At 37.7% G+C, this 25199-nt stretch overlaps 1 protein-coding gene across 5 annotated transcripts in view; it reads left to right on the plus strand.

Moving 5' to 3' along the window:
* secisbp2l (SECIS binding protein 2-like) overlaps positions 1–16580 on the plus strand; it is a 64092-nt gene extending 47512 nt beyond the window's left edge. For 3 of the 5 annotated variants that reach the window (XM_080214459.1, XM_080214457.1, XM_080214460.1), the window contains 11 exons: positions 2898–3056; positions 3902–4024; positions 4287–4454; positions 4979–5120; positions 6498–6667; positions 7294–7432; positions 8439–8601; positions 11656–11876; positions 11970–12124; positions 13281–13497; positions 15475–16580. In XM_080214459.1, coding sequence (XP_080070585.1) covers positions 2898–3056; positions 3902–4024; positions 4287–4454; positions 4979–5120; positions 6498–6667; positions 7294–7432; positions 8439–8601; positions 11656–11876; positions 11970–12124; positions 13281–13497; positions 15475–16115 — 2298 coding nt within the window. In that variant the 3' untranslated portion in view covers positions 16116–16580. The remainder of the gene's footprint in view (positions 1–2897; positions 3057–3901; positions 4025–4286; positions 4455–4978; positions 5121–6497; positions 6668–7293; positions 7433–8438; positions 8602–11655; positions 11877–11969; positions 12125–13280; positions 13498–15474) is intronic. The other 2 variants (XM_080214458.1, XM_080214461.1) reach the window with 2 other exon arrangements.
* Positions 16581–25199: the final 8619 nt, after the last annotated feature.

Here is a 25199-nt window from a genome sequence, read left to right on the forward strand (position 1 = left end):
TTCCTCCTTCTAAATTCTAGTGGAAAATACCTAGCCTTTCCAACCTATCCTCATAAGGCAACCTACCCATTCCAGATATCAATCTGGTAAACCTCGTCTGAACTGACTCCAAGACATTTGCATCCTTTAAGTAAGGAGACCAAAACTGTACACAGTATTTGAGATGCGATCTCACCAATGCCCTGTGTAATAGAAGCAAAACACACTCTCTTCAATTCCTCTCCGTAATGAAGAAAAGAGTTCCATTAGCCTACTTGATTATGTGCTGCACCTGCTTGCTAACTTTTTGTAACTCGGGCACAAGAAAACTCAGCTCCCCCTGCACTTAGGCTCCTGCAGTTGTTCTCCATTTAAATAAGGCTCTGTTTTTTGATTCTTCTTGCCAAAATGAACAACTTCACATTTCTCACACTATACTTGCATTTGCCAGATTTTTGCCAATTCAGTCAACCCATCTATATCCCTCTGCAAACTCCTGGTGTCATATTCACAACGTAATTTCCAACCTATCTTTATGTAATCTGCAATTTAGCTACCATGCCTTCTCTCCCTTCATCTAAATCATAGTTTAAAGTTTATTTATTAGTCACAAGTAGGCTTACATTCACACTGCAATGAAGTTACTGTGTAAATCCCCTAGTCGCCATACTCCAGCACCTGTTCGGGTACACTGAAGGAGAATTTAGTGTGTCAATCCACCTAACCTGCACTTTTTGGACTGTGGGAGGAAACCAGAGTACCCAGAGGAAACCCATTCAGACGCTGGGAGAACATGCAAACTCTGCACAGACAGTGACCCAAGCTGGGTCCCTGGCACTGTGAGGCAGCAGTGCCACCCGTTGATGTAAATTGTAAAATGTTGAGGACCCAGCACAGACCCCTGTGAGATTCCACTTGTTACATCCTGCCAATCACTAACAATGCATCACAAAAAAATTGCTTCAAGTCACTCAGATCAGGAATTTTGTAACCTTTACGTAAATTGAAATTTGCGTTTTTTTTCTAAGGTCAGGATTTCTTTTCAAACAAAACAAAATGACAAATGTTAATCTTAACGATATAAAGAGAAACTGAAAGGTACCCAAGTTTCTTAGCCACATTCAGCTGAACTGCTCATCAAGGCTTGCTGATCCAGTCATGAGTTTTCAACTGTAATCCCAGGATTTTCTGTGATCTTTAGAAACTTTGCATTTGAAAGGCAATATGAAATGTCTTAAATTACTGCATTGTTTGCATTACTTGATGATTTCAGTCACTGATTTCACTTTCTGTAAACTCACTTTTTATCAAATATTAAAATACAAGTTCTCCAATGGCACTTTTAGTTTCTCTTTGCAGGATGTACTATTTTTGGATCCCATGTGCATGTGTGTTGTGCGTAGGCAGCCTTGTTAGTTAGGGCACAGAAGCCTTGCATGCTGTATCCTGTTGCCATGTCAAGCTGCCGTGGTGTGTTGTAATACAGCAACACCACAGTTGGTGATGTATCCAGTAAAGTTCATGGCCTAATTTGCTGATTTCACCATCAATCTCGTTGTTTTAAATTTCTAATCAGAATACATTGCACTGAGCATGGTAATGAACTCGAAGCAGCACAGCTGATGGCCAATGTTACAACAAAAATGCTGAAAATACTCAGCAAGTCTGGCAGCATCTGTGGAAGGAAGTGTTTGACCTTATGCTGACCTTTCATCAGAATTTCAGTTTCTTGTGATCTTTGTCCAAGATCGCAAGAAACTACAAAAGATCATGGATGTAACCCAGTCCATCACACAAACCAGCCTCCCATCCATTGACACAGCCTACACTTCCCGCTGCCTCAGCAAAGCAGCCAGCATAATTAAGGACCCCACACACCCCGGACATTCTCTCTTCCACCTTCTTCCATCAGGAAAAACTCTCAAAAGTGTGAGGTCACGTACCAACCGACTCAAGAACAATATCTTCCCTGCTGCCATTAGACCTTTGAATGCTCCAACCTTGCATTAAGCTGATCTTTCTCTACAGTCTAGCTATGATAGTAATACTACATTCTGCACCCTCTTGTTTCTTTTTCTATGAACATTATGCTTTGAAACAATGACTAAATCAAGGTGTCCCTACTGACCTTAGCATTTGTGAAAGAGCTTTAAATTACCATATTGAAAATTGAAGCAATAAATTGCAAAATATGAATGATGAAACTAGTGAAAGAATATGGTGTATTGTGTTTCATAAATTCTAATGTGTGTTAACTATACCTTTCAGCCTCTATAATGTCTGATAACAAAGACCATTAATTAGACAGATTGTGAATGTAGCTATTTATTAGGCTAACATGAGTAATATTTCTGCACTTCACATACAGTAATTCATTGACACCTCAAAGCAATGCACAAGTTATTTTCTTTAAAATAATGTTCCTTTTTCCTTATGGGTAGATAATTTTGATGGTGTCTATTTCAATTACAAGTTGACTATTTCTGGAAGTTTTGAGGTATTTTAGTTTTAATTTATTATGCAATTGAAATTAAGAACTTCTTCATGGACTTTATGTAAAGCAAATAATAGCCATGCAGTTAACCAAGCTAACATTTCAGAAAGTGCTAGAGATATATTTGTATAAATAACTCGAGAGTTTAAGTGCATACTTCTCCATTTACTTTCCTGTCTTGGCGAAAGCAGGTTGCTGGCATGGCACCTGTGTCAATACTTTCAAACTCAATTCAAACAGGAAAAAGTTTGTCAATTGAGGAAACTCACAATTGTCATAGATGGGGGATGGAGTAATGGAAATTAGCTTATTTTTGGTGATATGGCACAAGTAATAGTACAAATTACAACAGTGCAAGTTTTCAGGAAAATCTGGGCCACTTGCAGAGTGATCAGTTTTTGTTGTATAACTACTTGATGTGCAGGATAACGCCAGAGGGAAGGTGCAGAGTTTGTCTTCACAGAGGATGCCAAGTCAGCAGAAGAGTCGTGATTGGACTGCCGGACAGTCGTCTGAAACGCAACGGTTTGTCAATGGGCGGATGGCTGGAGATGAACAAAAATCTGATTCTTTATGTTTTGAGGTATTGGAAGCTTCATATAGCCACTGTATGAAATGTTTGCATCTTAGCTTGGTTCTACTTGTTTCTCTACTTCAGTTGAGTGAGATGCATGTGATGTGGTTCTGTGCCATAAAAATCAGGAGGGTCTTGACTTTAATTTCTAACTCAAGCTAAGTTGACTAATATAAGCCAGGGCAATGTTGAATTAAAAACATCAATAATTCTGACTTGATTTAAAGAAATGGATGAATTCCTACTCCCCATTATCTTTTGATGCAGTCTATTTTTATAGAATCACTATAGTGCAGAAGGAGGCCATTCGGCCCATTGAGTCTGCACCAACACAATCCCACCCAGGCCCTAACCCCATAATCCTACTTACTCACTTACCTACTAACCCTCTGCACCAGGGTCAATTTAGCCTGGTCAATCTACCTAACCCGCACATCTTTGAACTGAGAGAAGAAACCGGAGCACCCGGAGGAAACCCATGCAGATACGGGGAGAATGTGCAAACTCCACACAGACAGTGACTTAAGCCAGGAATTGAACCCGGGTCTCTGGCGCTGTGAGGCAGCAATGCTAACCACTGTGCCACCCTGCTGCCTATGCATCATTGAAACTAAAGGAATGTAATGACATAATTACAAAAAATTCCCTTCTTCAAAATCTTGTGCCTGCTCTGCTTTGCACAATAATATAATTTGGTTTGTTCTGAAGGTTTAATACATTAGACTGAATTTCTAGTCTAAGTTTTGTATCAACAACTAACACCTTGTTGTTCACTGACAGTCACTAGTAACCTGTAAAGAAATATACAAAATATTCTTGCATTTCAATGTTGAGCAAATCTCTGTTACTTACAGGACGATAGTGAGTTTCCAGAATTGATTATTGGAGTTGGGGTTTCCAAGAGCAAAACTGTAGCACATGATAATGCTCAGAATAAAAACCCTTCCATTTGTCAACTCACTAAAAAACCACTGGGGGTGAGTGATGTGTTCAACCACATTTATATGCCTGCATTTAACAAAATGTTAACATTAAAAATCTGTGTTTTCACTCAAATATTTGGGATAAATGTGTCATTTTGGAAAAGGAACTGAAAATAGTATCTGAATTTACCATTTGAAGTTAAAGTTACCTCCAAGTGTTTGATACTCAAGTAAATTGTCCTTTATAAGATTGATGAATAAGGAATCTGTAGTGCTAATTATTTTCACCAGTAATTTTTTTTGTGTTGTTTTTCAGCTGGGTGATCTGCCAGAAACTTCTCCAATCAATATAGTGCAGACACCTATTCCAATAACTACAGCTATTCCGAAACGAGCTAAAAGTCAAAGGAAAAAAGCATTGGCTGCTGCTCTGGCTACAGCTCAGGAGTATTCCGAGATCAGCATGGAGCAGAAAAAACTCCAGGTCAGTTTCTTTTTTGAATTTTTAATCTTAAGGAAATTTCAATTTTTCTCTTCTCTTGTGGCAATTGTTTTAAATGATGCAACAGGCAAAGTATGTGTTGTGTTAAAGTTATTAGCATGGGCATGTGATTTGTTTTGCTTCACGTGAATGTTGATATCAGCAAGCTTAATAATTTTGACACTTGATTTGTTATTTAGTAGGGGCAAGGGCAGATCAGGCAAGCTTTATTCACAATTAACAAGAAATTAATGGCTTTCACTTTTTGTACTGCTGCCCCAGTTCCTGTCTCTATTCCTCCTTACCACAAAGAAACAAACTCTAGCCCCAAATAACTTCCTGCTCCAGCTAATAGTTATACCTAAATTCAGGTTGCACAAGATATTGTGCAGTATGGTGAAAGGTTACCTTATTTATCAGCTGTAAGATGAAGTTATATGGATCAGGTAACAGTTGTTTACCAGGAGTATTGTGCAGTGGCATTGGCTTTTTGTGCCTGGTCTCATTATGCTTTGTATTTTCCTAAGGAGGCTCTGAATAAGGCAGCAGGGAAGAAGAGTAAAGCCCCTGTACAGCTGGACCTTGGTGACATGTTAGCTGCACTAGAGAAACAACAACAAGCCATGAAAGCAAAGCAACTGACGAACACAAAACCTCTGTCATATTCCGGTATGATGAATTCTGCTGCTGTACTTGTTTAATTTCACTCTCTCAGGCAATTCCATCCCAATAACGTTTCTTTAAAATGGGAAAGCGCTTACAAAGTACACTTAAAGATTCATCAAAGTGAATGGACAGTAGAAAATCCTGGCTGGTCCTCCTTCATTATATTTGCTGAATTTGTTTTTGGTTTGTCTTCTCTCTACTTTCCCACCCATGCACCCCCTCTTACACTATGCCTTACACACTTTTGTTGTTTTCGATGCCAGCTATTAGGTGGTGTTGGAAAATGAAAGGATGTGTAAAATGAATCCATCCTTTCCTATAAAAAGAAAACACCCTGTCTCTTGTGAGACTGTTTGGCAGAAGGTTTTCCCAACCTGTCACTTGTACGTAAACTATTAATTAGCTGTATAGTTTACCTATATTACTGAGCCAGCCAGTATGAAGCCGCCTTATTTGGCATTAATCAGAATCATTGTGTATATTTTTAATTGTATGTTGCAGTTCAGTGGTTAGCACTGCTGCCTCACAGCGCCAGGGACCTGGGTTCGATTCCTGGCTTAGTCACTGTCTTTGCAGAGTCTGCACGCTCTCCTTGTGTCTGTATGGATTTCCTCCAGGTATCCCCCACAAATCCAAAAGACGTGCTGGTTGGGTGCATTGGCCATGCTAAATTCTCCCTCAGTGTACCCAAACAGGCACCAGAGCATGGTGATTAGGGGATTTTCACAGTAACTTCATCGCAGTGTTAATGTAAGCCTAGTTGTGACACTAATAAATAAAATTTAAACAGTATCATTGGAACACACTTGAGCAGTGAAGCGGTTATTTGAAAAGTTGTATCAAAAAGCAAAACCCGTTTTAAATTCTGTGTAAAGCTATATCATTTTATCTGTTTTACGAGGTAACTAAACTTGAGCATGCTTTTTATTTTTTATGTTAATCGATGATTCCAGTTAGGGAATGGAACATAGTAACAATCTACCAAAATTGGTGACTATGTCTTGCATCTAGGTAAACCACTACCGCAGTAAAATAACTATTGAACCAGTGTCAATACCTTCTAACATCTTTTTTGTGCTGAATTGGATGCTTGTTTTGCACAATAAAACTAAGTTGACTCCTCAGATGGTTTTAAAAATGGCCAGTTGCAGCTACCAGAATGATAACCTTATCATCCTGTCAATCTGGACTGGATTCAAGCGCAGATCACAGACAAAAAGGCTCTCGCATTAATTGCTGTCATCGACAAGTATCCCAGTCTTCACGGTTTAAACTCATATTTTCAGTATGCCATATAATTTATTTTTACGGAAAACATTCTTTGCTAGGCTGGACTTTAGTGATTTAAGTATTTTACTAATCAAGATTCTCTTTTTCCAGTTGGTACAACTACGCTTTTTTCTGTCAAAGACTGTGGGAACATGAAAACTTTGCATAAAAATCAGCAGTTTATTGGATTTCAGAATCCATTGGATTCGGGTGCCCCAAGGGTGAAGAGAGGAAAGGAAAGGGAAATTCCAAAAGCGAAACGTCCAACTGCACTTAAAAAGGTAAAATCTTCATTGAGTGGCCGCTGCACATTAAGAAACTAAAATAGCCAGTATTCTTAATTGAATAGAAGATAATTGAATTCTTAATTGAATAGAAGACTTTTCACCCCTCATATTATACCATGAGCTTGAGGATGAAAAACTGGTGTATGAGCAGCTTCAGTTCTAATTAAAAATATTTTCTTTAAATAAAACTTAGTTATTATAAAATATTTTTGATAAAGAACGGTTGTATTGAAGTGGAAATTGTCGATTGACCAAGTGATATTAAAACATGAATATTTATAATTATTGAATTTTGTTGGGATGGCTTGTTGTAACTAAGTGACCCACCTTCATGGGGAGATGGCATCAAGGGAAAAATATGATCCGAGGATTGAATGCTTCTAGCAAAGCATTGGCCATCCCTTATTCCTCTACCTAAATGGAAAGGTAGATAAGATGATAACTAGGGTTGAAGGGATTTGAAAAATTAATAAGCATCAAGATCGTTGTACATGAGGTGTAAATCTTAGTTTTCACTATATAATGCAATGAATTGATGTTTTAAGATGGGAATAATTATGGTAACGCCCCAGTTACTATTCCAGTCAGGACATTAAAACTTTTTGCCCTTTTGCATAAAGATTATCCTGAAGGAAAGAGAAGAAAAGAAAAACAGATTTTCGATAGAACCAACAGTTGTTGGATCAGAGGAACAAGGTGATGTACAGCTGAGCTTTCCGGAAGAACAGACTATAACTCAGGAAGTGGTTTCTCAGGAAGGTAAATTCTCTGGAGGAAGAGTTATGTTTTCTGTGCACTTGTATCTGGACACTGATTTATGTTTTTTGGCTTGTAATTAACATGTTTCTGTATACTGATATTTTGACAATTATTTGAATGCCTTCCACAATGTTTGTGTGTTCTGGTGAATGAATATAAAACTGGCCTGTGAGCTGCACAAAGGCAGCTGTCAATCAGGCTCCAAAGTTTAAAAAAAAAAGTTTGTTTATTAGTCACAAGTAGGCTTACGTTAACATTGCAGTGAAGTTACTGTGAAAATCCACTTGTCACTGCACTCAGGTGCCTGTAGAGGTACACTGAGGGAGAATTCAGCATGGCCAGCGCACCTAAACAGCACATCTTTCAGTCTGTGGGAGGAAGCTGGAACACCTGGAGGAAATCCACGCAGACGGGGAGAACTTGCAGATATCACACGGACAGTAACCCAAGCCAGGAGTAAGGAATCCAAGTTAAGTCTGAATGTTTAATATTCAGAGTTCCCATGCTAGTTTCTGAAGTGCTTTGATATTAGAGATGCCCCTTTTTTTTTGCTCCAGAAATGATATCCTTCATTCTTTGGCAATTGACATATTGAGCTTCATTTAGCCCAACTAGCCTGTAATCATCTGTTTGACCTCCTGCGACTTGAACTGGTACTCGGAAGCTTTAAGTTCTATTGCTTATTTAATCATTTGAAACATCTGCTGACTTCTGTGGTCAACTAAGTGATGTTTAATCCAGAGTGATACTGTGTATGATGAAGTGGGGAAGATACCTACCAAAATAGCTTGCCCAAATGTTTTTGTTATTTTGTTCCATCACCTTGCATGTCCAGAGGTTGGATGTGTATGGAGGCTAAATATCTTCGTTATGCATTCAGTACATATTTTAAACATCACAGCAGATGTGGTTGTTGAAATAAACAGATGCTCAAGATGAATGAAGTAACCGTGACTTTAAAAAGAAAAATGGAGCAAATTAATTTAGTTAAGTTTCTTATTTTCAGACATTGGATTAAGCGTTCCTAGTGACACATCTCTGTCTCCTGCAAGCCAGAATTCGCCATATAGTATGACGCCAGTTTCACAAGGGTCCCCAGTCAGCTCAGGAGTTGGCAGTCCAATGGCTTCCTCGACGATCACAAAAATCCACAGCAGGCGCTTCAGAGAGTAAGCATTTTAAGAAAAGTTGTAAAAAGCTGTCTCTTTCTCAGTCACATTTGTGACAATATATTACGAAAGAGAAGCAATAATCTTTGTTTAGAATTATAAAGTTTTATTAAAAATCTTTGCTGCTTTGGTTCTTTGAGTTTCATTGCCGTGTCTGGTATAGTTATTTTCGTACTTTGAAGTTAAGATTTAACTAGTCTGCATGTTCCATAGCATTGTCTTGCAATCTGAAATATTGGGTGCTATCTGTATTGCTGATGTTTTCCAGTTGTCTTTTGCGTAAGAACTGTGAATAGTGCTGCACCCAGCCATCTTAATCCACAAATGTAAATGGCTTTCCATTCTATCCCATTATGAATAGAAGCAGTGGGCTGAGAATTGTTTGTAATTGTAATACTGTACAAGGTGGGCTGAATTCTGTAAAATGTCTGCTCCCAGAATGGTGGTATTGTTATATTAGCTGTATGAGTAATTTTGTTTTGATGTTGAAGGATCACGGAACATTTCAGTAGCAGGTTATCAGCCTGATGACTGATCTTTTATTTCAAGCTCTGAAATGTAATTGTACGAAGGTAGAGAAATAAATGTAAGCTGAAGATTGGCTTTAAATTTCTACATTTTCAATATAAATTAGCTGATTAAATTGCCTTAAAATTTTTTTTAAATGCTACAATTCCAATACTTATGGAAATAATTAAGTACTTTTAAATACCAGCAAGCTATTATGTGTAGGACTGAATTGTTCTACATTTAAACAGTTGGTTAAAGAATTTATAAACTCCCCCATCCGCTGCCCACTTCTTCATGTCTTGAATGCATACCTTCTATATGATATGATGGGACATTTTGCAGCTGTAAGGGTGGCATTCGAAGAATGTCACACATTGATGACATGCAACATTTTAATACTGAGATGTGTGTGTATTTACAAAAGATTTCTGTTCCTGTAGTTTTAAAGATCCAATGTAAATCTGCCCTTTGCTGTTTAAAAAGCTAGAATTAATTGAATTTTCAGCTTAAAGTAAATGAGCAATGAGGGCTGAGTAAAGAGTTTTTGCTATGTTTTTGAATGAATGACAACTATTGGTTTTAGTTTCCTGACTGCATTAGAAAAGGGAAGGAAGAATCTTTGATTTAAAATATGTTTTATCCTTTTTGTTTTCTCATGTACATGGCTCAACAACCTGCCACTGCTTTTGAAAAGGAATAGAAACGCGTAATGGAGTATTTCTGATTTATTGCAAACTAGTGTACAATTTGAATGACAAGGGAAGTAATTTCAAAATAGATAGTAATCACATTTAAGTGTTTCAAGCAATGGGTTCCATCACAAAATGATCATAAGTTATTGAAGCCAGTTATTTCCATCCATGTATCTCACCGAAGGAATGAAATTGTATAAGAAATTCTGCTATTGGATTGTAAATATTTCTGTCAAAGCTGCGGAATTTTAAAATGTTGTTAGGACAAAAACAACAGTTGTAGTCCTTTACCTTTTGGTACTACTCTGACAGGAGATAGCAATTGAATCAGTGGGTGCTTAATTTATTGGGAAACAGGTAAAACCGCTGTGGCATAAACAGTCTTATTTTGCTTTGCTCTCCAATGCTTCTTATTGGGTAAGTGTTGCAAGTATACCCTATTTACGCTACAGACTTGACATTGGTGTGGTGCAATCATTCGCATCCTGCAGGTGAAAGTTTAGAGTTTATTTATTAGTGTCACAAGTAGACTTATATTAACATTGCAATCAAGTTACTGTGAAAATCCCCTAGTCGCCACACTCCGGTGTCCATTTGGATACACAGAGGGAGAATTTTGCATAGCTAATGCACCTGACCAGCATGTCTTTGGGACTGTGGGAGGAAAGCAAAGCACCCAGAGGAAACTCATGCAGTCACTGGGAGAACGTGCAAACTCTGCACAGACAGTGATCCAAGCCAGGAATCAAACTCGGGCCGTGATGCTGTGAGGCAGCAGTGTTAACCATTGTGCCACCGTGCCAATGTGAAGTACAAGATATAATGCTCCTAATTTCTTAGATATAGTCAGTTTAGTATTGATTGTGAGCCAGTATGAAGGGAAATCTAGCTTTGCACTTATATTGCAGTATAACTTAAAGCAGCATGCTGCCAAATTTTTAAAATTTCAAATGAACCACCTTTAAATTTGTAATGTAGGGAGGAATTGGTTTTGGAAAACTCATCAGCATTCTCAGAATGGAAGAAGCTCCACGTGTGTATATCAATGGAAATATGTAGTGCCATGCTTTTTCATCTGGGAGTATGGAATTACAGTAAAACCATTAGCTACCTGCTCATTGAGTTATCCAAAAAGTTTCAGACGTTGTACTGTTTGAGCTCTGGCATTTGGCTACAAACTGCCAATTAACGTTCCGCCTTGTTTCGTTAATGAGCATTTGGTTGATGGAAAGATCCAGAATATTTGGGCTGGAGCAGTTTCCTTTTCAAATGCTTTGTGCAGCATTTGCTTCATGGGAAGGATTAGTTGGAGGGAGCATTTTCCTTGCTGTGGAAATATTTCAAATGAAAGACCAGCACAGTTGGATGAAGATTTTTTTAATACTTTTTCAAGAAACAAAGTTGTTTTGATGAGTAATTTGTATTGGAGGCATATATTAGTTAATCGTCATTAAACCATTCGCAGACATCCCGTGAGCAATTATGACTTGTAACATTACTGTCAACTATGACTGTAACACTACATTCTGCACTCTTTCATTTCCTTCTCTGTGAATGATATGCTTTGTCTGTATAGTGCGTTAGAAACAATACTTTTCACTGTTAACATGTGACAATAATAAATCAAATCAAAATTAGATTGACAGCCAATTTGAAATAATGTATGTGGATACATGCGTCCAGTTGTTTGTGAATGTCCCAAAAATTTAAGTAGCTCATTAACCCTAGTAAGCTCTTCAAACAGTCTCATGACTTTTTTTAGTGTAATCTTATCAGCACTGCAGTTGCTAACACTTGAACCATATTTGGAAATAATGTTTTGTTTTCATTTTTAATTTGTTCCCCTTACCAGATACTGTAACCAAGTTCTTAGTAAAGATATTGATGAATGTGTGACACTGTTGTTGCAAGAGCTTGTTCGCTTTCAAGAACGGATTTACCAGAAAGATCCAATCAAAGCCAAAATGAAGAGGCGGCTTGTCATGGGTCTGCGTGAAGTGACCAAGCATATGAAATTAAAAAAGATTAAATGTGTCATCATCTCTCCAAACTGTGAGAAAATTCAGTCAAAAGGTACAGTAAGCAGTATTTTCTTGAGCTATTGGAGGCACGCAATGTTGAAATTATATTTTGTCTAATTCATCCTCATTTTACTCTTTCCCTTAGGTGGACTAGATGAAGCTTTGTACAATGTGATTGCCATGGCTCGGGAGCAAGAAATTCCTTTTGTTTTTGCTCTTGGACGTAAAGCTCTTGGTCGCTGTGTGAATAAACTTGTTCCTGTAAGTGTTGTGGGGATCTTCAACTACAGTGGTGCTGAGGTATGTTTTTTTTTAGCTTTTCAATTATGCTACTTCCACCTTAAGGTTAGCACAAAAGCTATACAATGGAATTTGGTTGTACTGATTGACTGAGTCAGCCCTTTGCTTAGTTGTATCATTGATTGCTACACACAGATCCACATAGCAGTATGCCTTTGCTGATTGGTCTAAAAGAATACTTTATTTACAGGGAAACAGCTGTAGGACGCTGCAAAAAATTACATAGTCTCACAACACCAGGTTGATGTCCAACAGGTTTATTTGGAATCAGGAACTTTTGGAGCAACGCTCCAAATAAACCTGTTGGACTTTAACCTGGCGTTATGAGACTTACAGTGCCCACCCCTGTCCAATGCCAGCATCTTCACCTCATAGCAAAAAATTAAATACAAGACAAACGCGTTAACCGGGGCCCCGCATTGCCAGCCTTCCGATCACTGGCCAGGCCCACAGCACTCCGTCACTGGCCTCCCAGACTTCGTAAGAAGTCTCACAACACCAGGTTAGAGTCCAACCAGTTTATTTGATAGTAATCTCGCAAGCTTTCGGAAACGATGTTCCTTCGTCAGGTGTGTGAAAGGTTCTGATCAGAGGAGGGCATATAAAGTCACACAGTTTACAGAATACTGATTAGAATGCAAGTCTTTACAGCTAACCTCAGTGTTCTCTTAGCCACCCTTCCCTCCTTAATACTACCTAAATTTGTATCCTATCCCACATCAAGCTCACTGTCACAACATTGACTCCTGGTCCTCCCAATGCCTCTAATTTAGTTTTCTCAACACTATTTAATTCCCTTCATGTCTTTGATCTTCCTATCTCTGTAACCTCCTCATCCTGAAACCCACAACATTTCTAAAGCTTTTCATTCCTTCCCTACTGGGTCCTGGGATATCTTGTATTTATGTTAAGCCACCTGGCCCCATATTCCCTAGCTCCCTTACTAAATTCTTGAGCCACCCTCCCTTCCTTATCAACTCGGTAGCTTCGCACATCATGGACTGGTAGGATTATTAACTGTTGAAGTATCTTAATTGAACAATGCCCTTTGCGATTTTTTCCCTTTTATCACTCTGGCTTACTGCAGTATGTTGAAGGCTTCTTTTTGAGAGAAAATGTAACTTCAAATAAACAGTTGTTTAATTTCCATATTTAGAGCCTGTTCAATAAATTGGTGGCATTAACTGAGGAAGCCCGTAAGGCATACCGTGATATGGTGACAGCTTTGGAACAAGAGCAAGCTGAGGAGGCCTTGAAGCACACCAGAAAGGTACCGCACATGGGCCATTCTCGCAACCCTTCTGCAGCAAGTGCAATTTCATTCTGCAGCGTAATATCTGAACCCATTTCCGAAGTGAATGAGAAGGAATATGGTAAGCAATCAATTTTGGATCATGTTTGCCATCTGGGTAACATTGTGTAATGCTTCCACTATATTAAACAATAATGGAATTATGTAATAATGCAGACTTATTAGTTAATGTTAATCCCAAATTTTAAAAAGGCATTAGTTAACTATACTGTAAAAGGCAATGTGTCTTTGTTAGCAAGATTGTGATTGATTGGCCTTGATTGTCAAAAAGTTTACAGATTAGCCATTATGTCATTGAATGGCAGAGCAGCCTCAAGGAGCCAAATGGCCTGTTTCTATTTTGTATGTTTATTGTTCTGGTGCATGTTTGAATTTTAGTTTATTGTTATTAAAGACATATTTGTTATGTTAGAGTTGTCTTGGAATAGATCCATGTTGTAGTAATTCAAAAGTTAAAATACTGCAAATTTTGGAAATCTGAAATAAAAACGGATCCAAGGAAGAATCATTGACCATTAATAGAACCATTAATAGAAATATAGAAACTAGAAGCAAGAGAAGGCCATTTGGCCCTTTTTTGAGCCTACTCCACCATTCATTTTGATCATGGCTGATCATCGAATTCAATATTCTGATTTTCCCCCCCCTCCCCACCTTCCTCCCATATCCGTTGATCCCTTTAGCCCCAAGAGCCATATCTAATTTCTTCTTGAAATCAGACAATGTTTTGGCCTCAACTGCTTTCTGTCCACAGATTCAACACTGTCTGGGTGAAGAAATTTCTCCTCGCCTCGGTTCTAAATGATTTACCCCTTAACCTCAAACTATGACCTCTAGTTCTGGACTCTCCCACCATTGGGAACGTTCTTTCTGAATCTACTCTGTCTAACCCTGTTAGAATTTTATAAGTTTATATGAGATCCCCTCTCATTAACTCTCTCATCGCTCCACTGATGGTGTCTGACTGAAGTATTTCCAGCATTTTCTGTTTTTGTATCTATATTGCAGCTTGCTTTCCCAAATGTAATATGTAAGATAGTGATTGCGATGCTTGATTGAATTTGAGTAGCAGTAAAATTTTGTACAGATTAATTTATAAGCACATTCAGTTTTTCTATTGTACTTTTATATTGAGCTGTAGGGAAAAGGTTAAATCGTGGATATTTTGTGTGTTACATCTAGAAGGTTTCTACCCTGTCTTTAGCATTAATCTTTATTTGAAAAATAACCATTTGGATTCACTAAGACTTAAGAGTTGGGTTTCTTTTATTGAATGGTGTATTATAGTTGTATGGAACTTTGTCCTGTGAAAATAACTCTTATTGTCTTGTTATTCATTTCTGTAATGTATCATGTTAAGATGCAGTCTTTGAGAATTGAATAGAGTCATACAGTCATAGAGGTTTACAGCATGGAAACAGGCCCTTTGGCCCATCTTGTCCATGCTGCCCCTTTTTTAAACCCCTAAACTAATCCCACTGCCTACATTTGGCCCATATCTCTCTATACCCAGCTTACCCATGTAACTGTCTAAATGCTTTTTAAAAGACAAAATTGCACCCACTTCTACTGCTACCTCTGGCAGCTTGTTCCAGACACTCGCTCTCTGTGTGAAAAAATTGCCCGTCTGGACACTTTCGTATCTCTCCCCTCTCTCCTTAAATCTATGCCCACTAGTTTTAGACTTCCCTATCTTTGGGAAAAGATATTGACCATCTAGCTGATCTATGCCCCTCATTATTTTATAGACCTCTATTTGGTCATCCCTAAGCCTCCTACGCTCCAGGGAGAAAAGTCCCAGTCTACCCAGCGTCTCCTTTATAACTCAAACCATCAAGTCCCAGTAGCATCCTAATAAATCTTTTCTGCACTCTTTCTAGTCTAATAATATCCTTTCTATAATAGGCTGACCAAAATGAAAAGTAATTTTAAAATGCCATCGTTCTCAAGAATTTAGAAGATTTCTTGCAATGTTCCCTTTTTTATTTACCTTCAAAATGTCATTTCATAATTTTAAAATGCTCTTTTTCTTATTTAGAAACAAACTGGCGAAATATGGTCGAGGCCACTGATGCACCTGAATGTCCTGAGAGTGAGAAACCCACACCAAGTGCAACAACTGTTCTGGAGAAGTCTTCAAGCTTGCCAGCAGTCATAGACAGTGCCAACAAACCAATCTTGGGGATAACCACTGGCTCTTCTGTGGGTCAGACAACCCATGCTACAAAATCCTTTGGTTCAGACAAGGAAGAAGGGAAGACTGACGATATGTTAGAATGGGCCTCTCAGCAAAGCACTGAAACGGGATCCCTTGATGGTAGCTGCAGAGATGTTCTTAATTCCTCCATGATAAGCACCACCAGCACTCTTGTACCAGATATGCTTGAGGAGGAGGAGGAGGAAGAGGATGATGATGATGATGATGTTGATGATGAAGAAGAGGAAGATTATGCCCCTGAACCTGTTGCCATTGTGGTAACATTTAGCAGCAGAATTGATGATTGGGTATCAGAAGCACAAAAAACACTGGAAACATTGCAGCTTGGCAAAAATATTGATAGTACAGAGGAAGATCACAATGGACAAAGTGACATAGAAGAATTAGACACAGTGGAACAGATGGATGCAACAGAGAGTGAAAGCTCTCAGCCTGCAGAATCAGAGAGCCAAGCCCACTAATAATTCTAGAACCTGGACCAGCAGCTCTTTTATAGAACTACGTTTATTTTAGGTAGACTCGTGGGATTACAAAAATCGTTTTGTCAATTCTTGCATTGAAACACAAGCAGCTGTTAAAAACATTGTGCCCCCATTCAAGGTTACACTTTATTTGAAGTAGGTTAACTATCTAGTTTGGTACATATTGTTTCCCCAAGTCTGTAGTGTAAAAGCCATATGTACAAAACGCAAAATAATTGAAAGTTTCTATCTTCAATACATTAAAGAATTAATTTGATTTATTTCTCCCTCTTGCAAAGTCTGAATTTATTTTGATCTTCTGTCGTAGTAACTTTCTATTTTCTTCACATTTGATTTGGTTAAAGCAATATTCAAATTTTGCTTGTAAGCATGTGATTCAGAACACCTCTGTTACCATTTCAAACAAATTGCATAGCATTATAATAAACGGCTAACTGTACAAAACCTTTTTGTGAGCAATCATTCGAGTCTACCTGGAGGGTTACTGTATGTGAAACAATGACCTCAGGAACACTTAAACATGTATAGGAACAATTTAAATTAAGAATTTGCTCTTTGTAACTTTATCATTTCAATCTTTCACCAATTTATGATCTGAATTAGAAGTTGTATAGATATGTCGTCGTAAGATCACATGTTAGCAAGTTTTGTACCATCTCAAAACCTGTTCTCCATTGACCTAAATTGTTTGGTGTATTTTGAATCATAAAATAAATGTTTTTTTCTAGATGGTTTATGAAAGTCCTTTTGGAATCTTTGGAGAAAATGTAAAAATTGGTGGAGAAAAAGCCAGTTGTTCTATTTACAAGAAATTCAGTCTCATAAGTGGCAGTAGTTTTATAGCAAGAGTTTAATTTGACTGATTTTTAAAAGTTCTGTCTGTGAGGAATTTAAAAAGCAATGATGGTATTTTTGAGGGATCCACTCCTTGTACAAACTACTACTTTTCATCTTCAAAGTCTAGTGGTATCCAGTTATGTGCAATAGCTTGAAGTTGATAAAAGATGCATGTGACCAGACTTGTGTATGTAATAAAACTGTTGACTATTACTGGCTGTAAAAAGAGCATTACTGGTTTATGGTGGATATTAGCCTGGAATTTGCTTATGGCAGGGATAGATAAGTGTAGACCTGACTTGTATTTAGAAAGTTGATTTAAATGGGTAATTGGGTGTTATGCATCTCTTTATTCTCAAGTTCTAAATTCCTATTCCTTCCTTCTACCCACTTGCCCGAAAAAGATTTTTGGGATTTAACCTGAAACAATGTGAAACATTTATATATTTATTAAGTATACAAGTATGTCCTTATGCATGCATGGGACAGTACTAGTAAATGCTATTAATTTTAAATGAGATGACCAAGCAAAATTCTTTTTAATATTTTCCTTACAGCATTGTGCTACATAGGTTTACAGAAACATGAACAAAAACAATGGTGATTATATAGTTGATCAACTAATGGTTCCTTTTTAATCTGATCAGGCTTGCAGTTTCTGAGGATGCAAGTTAGGTGTGTTTTTCTACAAACTTTGGAACTCTTTACTTGTATAGTATCACACTGTACCTGTGGTGCTGTAGCATAAGCAATGACTGCAGTAACTCGAGTAACATACTCAATGGATTATCTTTGTGAATCTAGTTACTGAGGCAATATATTTTTGTGTCTTAATTAATAGCATTTGAAAATTGACCCTGCATTCAAAAAAAATGAGTAGCCCAGATCTATTTAAGCTGAAATTTCTTTAGCAAAAGTCATATACATTTGACCGGGCAAATCATACCTGTAACTTTACTTGCATCATGATCATTGTGCAAATAAATTTATTTTGCATTGAATTGATGGCAGTAGTTTTGGTAAATCCACAGGATGTATTGCATCATAAAATACACAGGGGCAACATATTTTTAATGTCTTTAACAATTAATTATCAGATGTCAGTTCTGCTTGAATATTTACTAGGTTTAAATAAAAGTTTGCTAGTTGCAGTACTCGATGTAAAGAAATTATGCTTTTATTACTATGAGTGGCAGGGCTTAAATGAAGTGTGCACTAATCAACTGCAGGTTTTCTTTATTGACATTTCTTGACTAACACAAGCTAATCCCTACACGTGTTGTGTTGTTTAGCAATGGGTGATAGCAAGTTGCACATTTTGCCTGAGCTAAATTTTCAGACGGTTTATGATGAAACCAAATTGGATTGAATGTTGCATCACATTCAAAATGGACACAGAACGCCTGGCTGGTGATTCTTGTCACTCATGGAGACATTTTCACTATGGAACTTTGTTGCTTTATAGAAATGATGGGGGAGAAAAAGCTACTGGCATTTTACGGCTGGTGTTTGCTGTTTCCACATTTCGATGTGCTTGGAAGTCTGTATTTCCTGGTCACACCAGTAGGTGGTGTTCAACTTGATCTATAGCAACCTCTGGTGCTGTTTGAAAAAAAATTTTAAGAAAATATTTTTAAACTTTTATCTTTTTGTTTGAAATAGTCAATTGCATTTGTAAATTGAATTTATACCTGCAATCGAACGATTGGTATACAAAATGTTGGAGACTTTTGAACGATCTCCAGTATTTAATTCTTAATAAAGAACTAATATATTAAGCAAAGCAACTTTCAAAATGAGTTGGTTACCTTAGTTTGGTTCCTTCATAATGTAAACTAATACCCTGAAGTAAAATCCTACATTAATACTGTTCGAAAGGAAGTACATTCCATCAAGGTGATGGTTTTAAAACTAACTTGAAGTATCATCCAAGTTAAATTTCAAATAGTGGTTATCTGCAATTTATACATGAATGGTGTGCGGATAATCCAGCGGATTCTCCTCCTATTCCAATCACAAGGAACCGGGCTTTTTATTTTCATGTACATTGCTTGTGTTTTGAATAGCAAAAGATTGAGACATACAAACATTTCTGTTTGGATACACTCACAGGTTTACGTACCAGTGAGTACAGGATTTATTAGGCTTCAAATGTTCAAGTGTTTAAGGAATTGCAATTGAGAGAACTGACCTGAACATGAATTGTACTTTATGGAAATGTGAACCAAATTGGCCTAATCAATCCTGTAAAATTAAGTTGTGCGATTGTGTTCCCTTCAAAGAGGCAAGGGAAAACATTCAGTAATGTACGTCTCGTTTTATGTTGAGTAAGAAATACAATTAATATCTTTTTGTATTTTGTCTTGTTATTTTTAGAAAATGAATCAAAACAGAAAGGAAGGTGCAAAGTAAAGATTGGGAAATTAGTTATATGAAGGGTGATCTGTTTTGTGCATGAAATGACAACATTCTGCATTGCATTGTAATGTACATAATTCAGAAATTAAAAAGGCATACTTTGCACTATGTAAATATCAGTAATTTTTTTCCTTCCATAACTAATAAATTATCCACATTATTGAAAATTTTCTTGCATTGTGTAATTCATTCATAGTTTAATTTGTGCTCACAGCATTTAAACATGGATTCAAATGAAAACAACTTGGCTGTACAAATTCTGTTCCATAGTTTTAGGAGATGAACAAACTTGGAGTATTGTACAGTAATACTGAAGAATCAGGGCAAATAATGCTGTTCTATAGTATTGTCTAGTATATTTTTATACATTGCTATCCCTTTGTTTAAGTTATACCAATATTACATCTTGCCTTTCAGTAAATCAAAAATAAAGTACATTCAACCACTCTATTGTTATAATCTCTAGTGAAAATGAGAGTGTGGGTATTTTATCCAAATTCTTTTTTGCACACGTTATGTTTGGATCCAGAATCTCAACATTAACCAGATGTAATTGAAAATATATGAAGTGACATTATGAGCAAACTGGTTTTAAAATAAAAATTGAACATTTGAACCATGCCAGTTCTCTTATACAGCTAATTTTAAATGTTACAATCCTTTATCATTTTGTTTGTCAACATGCTCTATGATCTTTAACCAAGGAGCCAAAGGACTTTGCAGGTACTGTTTTTGATAGAATTCTTAATTATAAAGGATGCAAGAATATCCCTGATGCATGCATTTTTTTTTCTAATTTACATTCTGATGTTCTCCTGGTACATTTTCTCCCCTGAATCCTTTGCTGGAGTGGTGTTTCTCCACAGCGATCTCCTTTATGCTTCTGCCTAAGCGGCCATTCTTACCCGAGCCTTGTTTGTGACTCTCAAGTTTTCTGACAATGGAATATCCAAACTAAATCCAAATTTAATCCCTACATGAAGTTGATGTTTTACGTACAACATGATATTGGATATTACATGCAAATTACTCTTCTTTCATCTATAATATTGACCATATCCAAGCCTTTTAATTATTCACTTTATTAAGTGGGTTAGCTGTTAATATTTGCTTTATTAACATTCTTAAACACTCAACTTTACTCAAGTAAAACAGCATAAAAAGAAAGTAAATTTTCTCTTCCCACCACATCACTGTATTAGATTGTGTCAGGAAGGTTACTGGCACACGAACAGATCTTGGTATTATATGGCCGGAATTTTCCAGCCTCCTGCCATTGGGTTTCTTGGCAGCGATAGGTGGGGTGTCATTTGCTTGCAGCAGGACATTCTGATCCTGTTGCTGTCGATGGGATTTCCAATTGTAGCTGCTGCTGCCACCCCGACTGTGTAGTGTTTTGTGGTGGAGGTGGCCCGTCATTAGCTGCAACAGGATCTTCCAGTTCTGTCAGTCAGTGGGGTTTCCCATTGTTCACACCCTCCACTTCTAGGGAACCCACCGATGGTAGCAGCTGCAAAATCCCATCCATGGAACAAATGGCAGTCTCCTATACTACAATGACAGGTCATCCACACTCAATGTTGGCTGTAATCTCTCTCCACAGATGCTGTCAGATCTGCTAAGATTTTCCAGCATTTTCTGTGTTTGTTTCAGATTCCAGCATCCACAATATTTTGCTTTTGCCTCCTGTACTTTAATCATTCTATAATATAATTTGACATTGTAAATTGTATATAAATCAGATGGGGCATCTGTGAAATGTGATTATATTGCTGCTTGTATATGGCTTCATCAGTCATGCCTACAGAGCTGCAGCAGCATCTAATTGTGAATTATGTGACTCTTCGTTACTCAGAAGGATTTCCCATGTCTATTATCTGTCAAGGAAGAGGCTATTTGGCCCTTCGAACCTGCTCTGCCATTCATCACGATTATGGCTGAACATCCAACTCATTAGCTTAATCCTGCTTTTTCCCCATAACCTTTGATCCCATTTGCCTCAAGTGCTAAATCCAGCTGCCTCTTGGATACTTCAATGTTTTGGCATCAACTACTTCCCGTGGTAATGAATTCCATAGACTCACCACGCATTGGGTGAAGAAATGTCTCCTCACCTCTATCCTAAGTGGCCTACACTGAATCCTCAGACTGTGACCCCTGGTTCTGGACTCTTCCATCCCTATCAGCCAATGCTTTGAAAGATTAGTCATGGCATGAATTAATTCCAGCCTCTCAGACTACCTGGATCCATTAGGTTGCCTACTGCCGCAACAGGTCCACAGCAGACATCACATCCCTGGCCTTGCACTCAACCCTGGAACACTAGTTAACAAGGATACCTATATCAGACTCCTATTTATTGACTACACTCAGCCTTCAACACGTTATTCCTATAAAACTCATCTCCAAACTCCATAGCCTGGGCCTCGGCACCTCCCTCTGCGACTAGATCCTGAACTTCCTAACACGCGGATCACAATCAGTAAGGAAAGACAACAACATGATCATCCTCCATGATCATCCTCAACAGCAGTGCCCCACAAGGCTGTGTTCTCAGCTCCCCCCCTACTAATACACCTGTGATTGTGGCTAAATTCCCCTCCAGTTTGATTTTCAAGTTTGCTGACGATACCACCATAGTGGGACGGATGTCAAGCAATATTGAGACAGAATACAGGAATGAAATAGAGAATCTGGTGAACTGGTGTGGCAACAATAATCTCTCCCTCAATATCAACAAAAGGAAGGAGATTGTCATTGACTTCAGGAAGCATAAAGGAGAACATGCCCCTAGCTACAGCAATGGGAATGAAGTAGAAAGGGTCGAGGGCTTCAATTTTTTTTTAGGTGTCCAGATCACCATCAACCTGCCCTGGTCCCATCAAGCTGACACTATACTTGAGAAAGCCACCAACGCTCCTACTTTCTCAGAAGACTAAGGAAATTTGGCATGTCAGTTACGACCCTCACCGACATTTACAGATGCACCACGGAAAGCGTTCTTTCTCGTTGCATCACAACTTGGTATGGCCCCTGCTCTGGCAAGACCTCAAGGGACTACAAAATGTAGGCCAATTCATCATGCAAACCAGCCTCTCAGCCAGTGACACTATCCACATTTCCTGCTGCCTTGGCAAAGCAGCCGGCATAATTAAACACCTCATGCATCTTGGCCATTCTCTCTTCCACCTTTTTTCTTTGGGAAAAAGATATTAAAGTCTGAGGTCAGATAACAACTAACTCAAGAACAGCTTCTTCTCTGTTGCTGTCAAACATTTGAATGGACCTACTTTGTATTAAGGTGATCTTTCTCTACACCCTAGCTATGACTAACATTACATTCTGCACTCTCATTTCCTTTTCTATGAACGGTATGTGTTGTATGGCACACAAGAAACAATACTTTTCACTGTAAATACGTGACAATAATAAATCAAGTCATTGAGAATCTCCTCCTTGCATCTACTCCGTCTAGTCCTGTTAGAATTTTCTAAGTCTCTGAGATTTCCTCCCTCATTCGTCTGAATTCCAACAAAAACAATCATAACCTAATCAATTATTCCTCATACATCAGTCCTGCCATCCCTGGAATTAGCCTGGTTTCCTTGTTTTATTTTCCCAAGCTGATTCCTGAGCCTCAGCAAAAAAGTCCCAGCAATGTTCGTACAACCTCTCATTGTCAGAAGGCTAAGAAAATGTCTGATTCCTAACACGATCCTAGAATAAATGTTTCCGCTGCTATGATCAGATGAGGATAGTTAGAATGGCTCCTCTCTTCTTGTTTGACCAGAACAGGCTTCTTTTTTGTTTGAAAAGTTTATATTTGCTGATCCAGTGAATGAAATGGTGATCATAAAATAACCAATAGGAGAGGTTTTCTTAATTTAATAAGGTTGACAGTATTATATTCAAACTGATCCAATTTAAAATGATAAAATACACTTTCATTCATACACATACAAATTGGGTCAGTCAAACTGGAGGCCGTTTTAAAAAAAAAGTTAAGGACTATACAGTCAGTAGTTTAGCAACTTGATTAAGGCTGAATTCGATACTTCCAATTTAAATTTGTAGATGTTTTGAGTTTATTATTCTCCTGGAATTGAGTTTTTTTTAAAATGTATCTACTGCACATGGAGAGAGTCAAAAATACAGATATGGCCCAAAAGCTTGCAAGTTGGGTGGAGAAAGAAAGAAGAATCTTGGCTTCTCACCTGTTCAGTTCTGCAGTGAAAGTACGTGTTTAGAACACAAAAGGAGCTGGCTTATTATGTGATCGCCTTTTCTTACTAACGAGTAATTTGATTCATTCAAGTCAAGGAATTCATCCTCTTAATGTAGTAGAAAGCTGCTTTTAAGATTGGCCTTGTTGGTGCAGTCTTGTGCAACAATGCTTAAGCTACCTCTTAAAAATTAAACTCATTCTCATCTTTGGCACCACTGTTAATATAGTTTAAACCATACGATGAATAAACAAGGGAAAAATAAATACTTGCTATTTTCTCTTGAAATTTATCTAACCCTCTATCATTTGCTCTGTGTGATTTGGATCATTTGGACATGATTTGATTTAACTCCATGGAAGTGGGGTCAGAGTGGTGGAGAAGGCATTTGGATGCTTGGTTTCATCGATCAGAACACTGAATACAGGAGTTGGAATGTCTTGTTGAAGTTGTACAAGACATTAGTAAAGCCACACTTGGAATACTGTGTGCAATTCTGGTCACCCTGTTATAGAAAGGATATCATTAAACTAGAAAGAGTGCAAAAAAGATTTACTAGGATGCTGCTGGGACTTGATGGATTGAGTATAAGGCGAGGCTGGATAAACTGGGACTTTTTCCTCTGGAGCGTAGGAGGCTGAAGGGTGATCGTATAAAGGTCTATAAAGAGGGGCACAGATCAGCTAGATAGTCAATATCTTTTCCCAAAGATAGGGGAGTCTAAAACTAGAGGGCATAGATTTAAAGTGAGAGGGGAGAGATACAGAAGGGTCCAGAGGGACAATTTTTTCAAAGGGTGGTGAGTATCAGGAATAAGCTGCCAGAGATAGTAAAAAGGTGGGTACAATTTTGTCTTTTAAAAAGTATTTAGATAGTTACATGGGTATGATGGGTATAGAGGGAAAGGGGCCAAATGTGGGCGATTGGGATTAGCTTAGGTGTTTTAAAAAAGGGCAGCATGGACGAGTTGGGCCAAAGGGCCTGTTTCCATGCTGTAAACCTATGACTCTGACTATAACTAATTTTGTTTGCCGTGCATTTACTACACACATTACAAAGCACTTATGTTGAAAAGAATCAATCTTTTATATGTTTAAAATATCTACCAAAAGAATCATTTCAGAAGAAATTAATGCTGCATGCAATTTATTTTTCAATACAGATTGTTGCAGCTTCTTTACGCAAAATAAATTTAGCCACAATTTACTTGGTCTGTACGGCAGGTTTATTATTCACGTTTAGTCCTCACTTTTTAAAAAAACAGTTTTTATATTTCATATCTCAATACAGGGGAGAGGAATTTTGTAAAACCAGCAAGGCACAAAAGAAGCTAACACAGCATTAAATAACAGTATTGTAGCATTTTTTAAGAATCCAAAATAAATAGCCCTGTGCTGTTGAGACAAAACAGAATTCCACATTGGTAGCTATTTTACACCACAGATTAGAATTACTCAAGAAGTTACTTTGATATTGCACTTGGTTCGCTGAATGTTTCACAACCAAACATATTCAACAAATTTAAACACCTTTGATTCCTAAACTATGACTTTATTACTAAGAATTGACAGCACAACAAATGAGT

Source organism: Carcharhinus amblyrhynchos, chromosome 28, assembly GCF_965287045.1.
Source record: "Carcharhinus amblyrhynchos chromosome 28, sCarAmb.v2.hapA, whole genome shotgun sequence".
Lineage (NCBI taxonomy): Eukaryota > Metazoa > Chordata > Chondrichthyes > Carcharhiniformes > Carcharhinidae > Carcharhinus > Carcharhinus amblyrhynchos.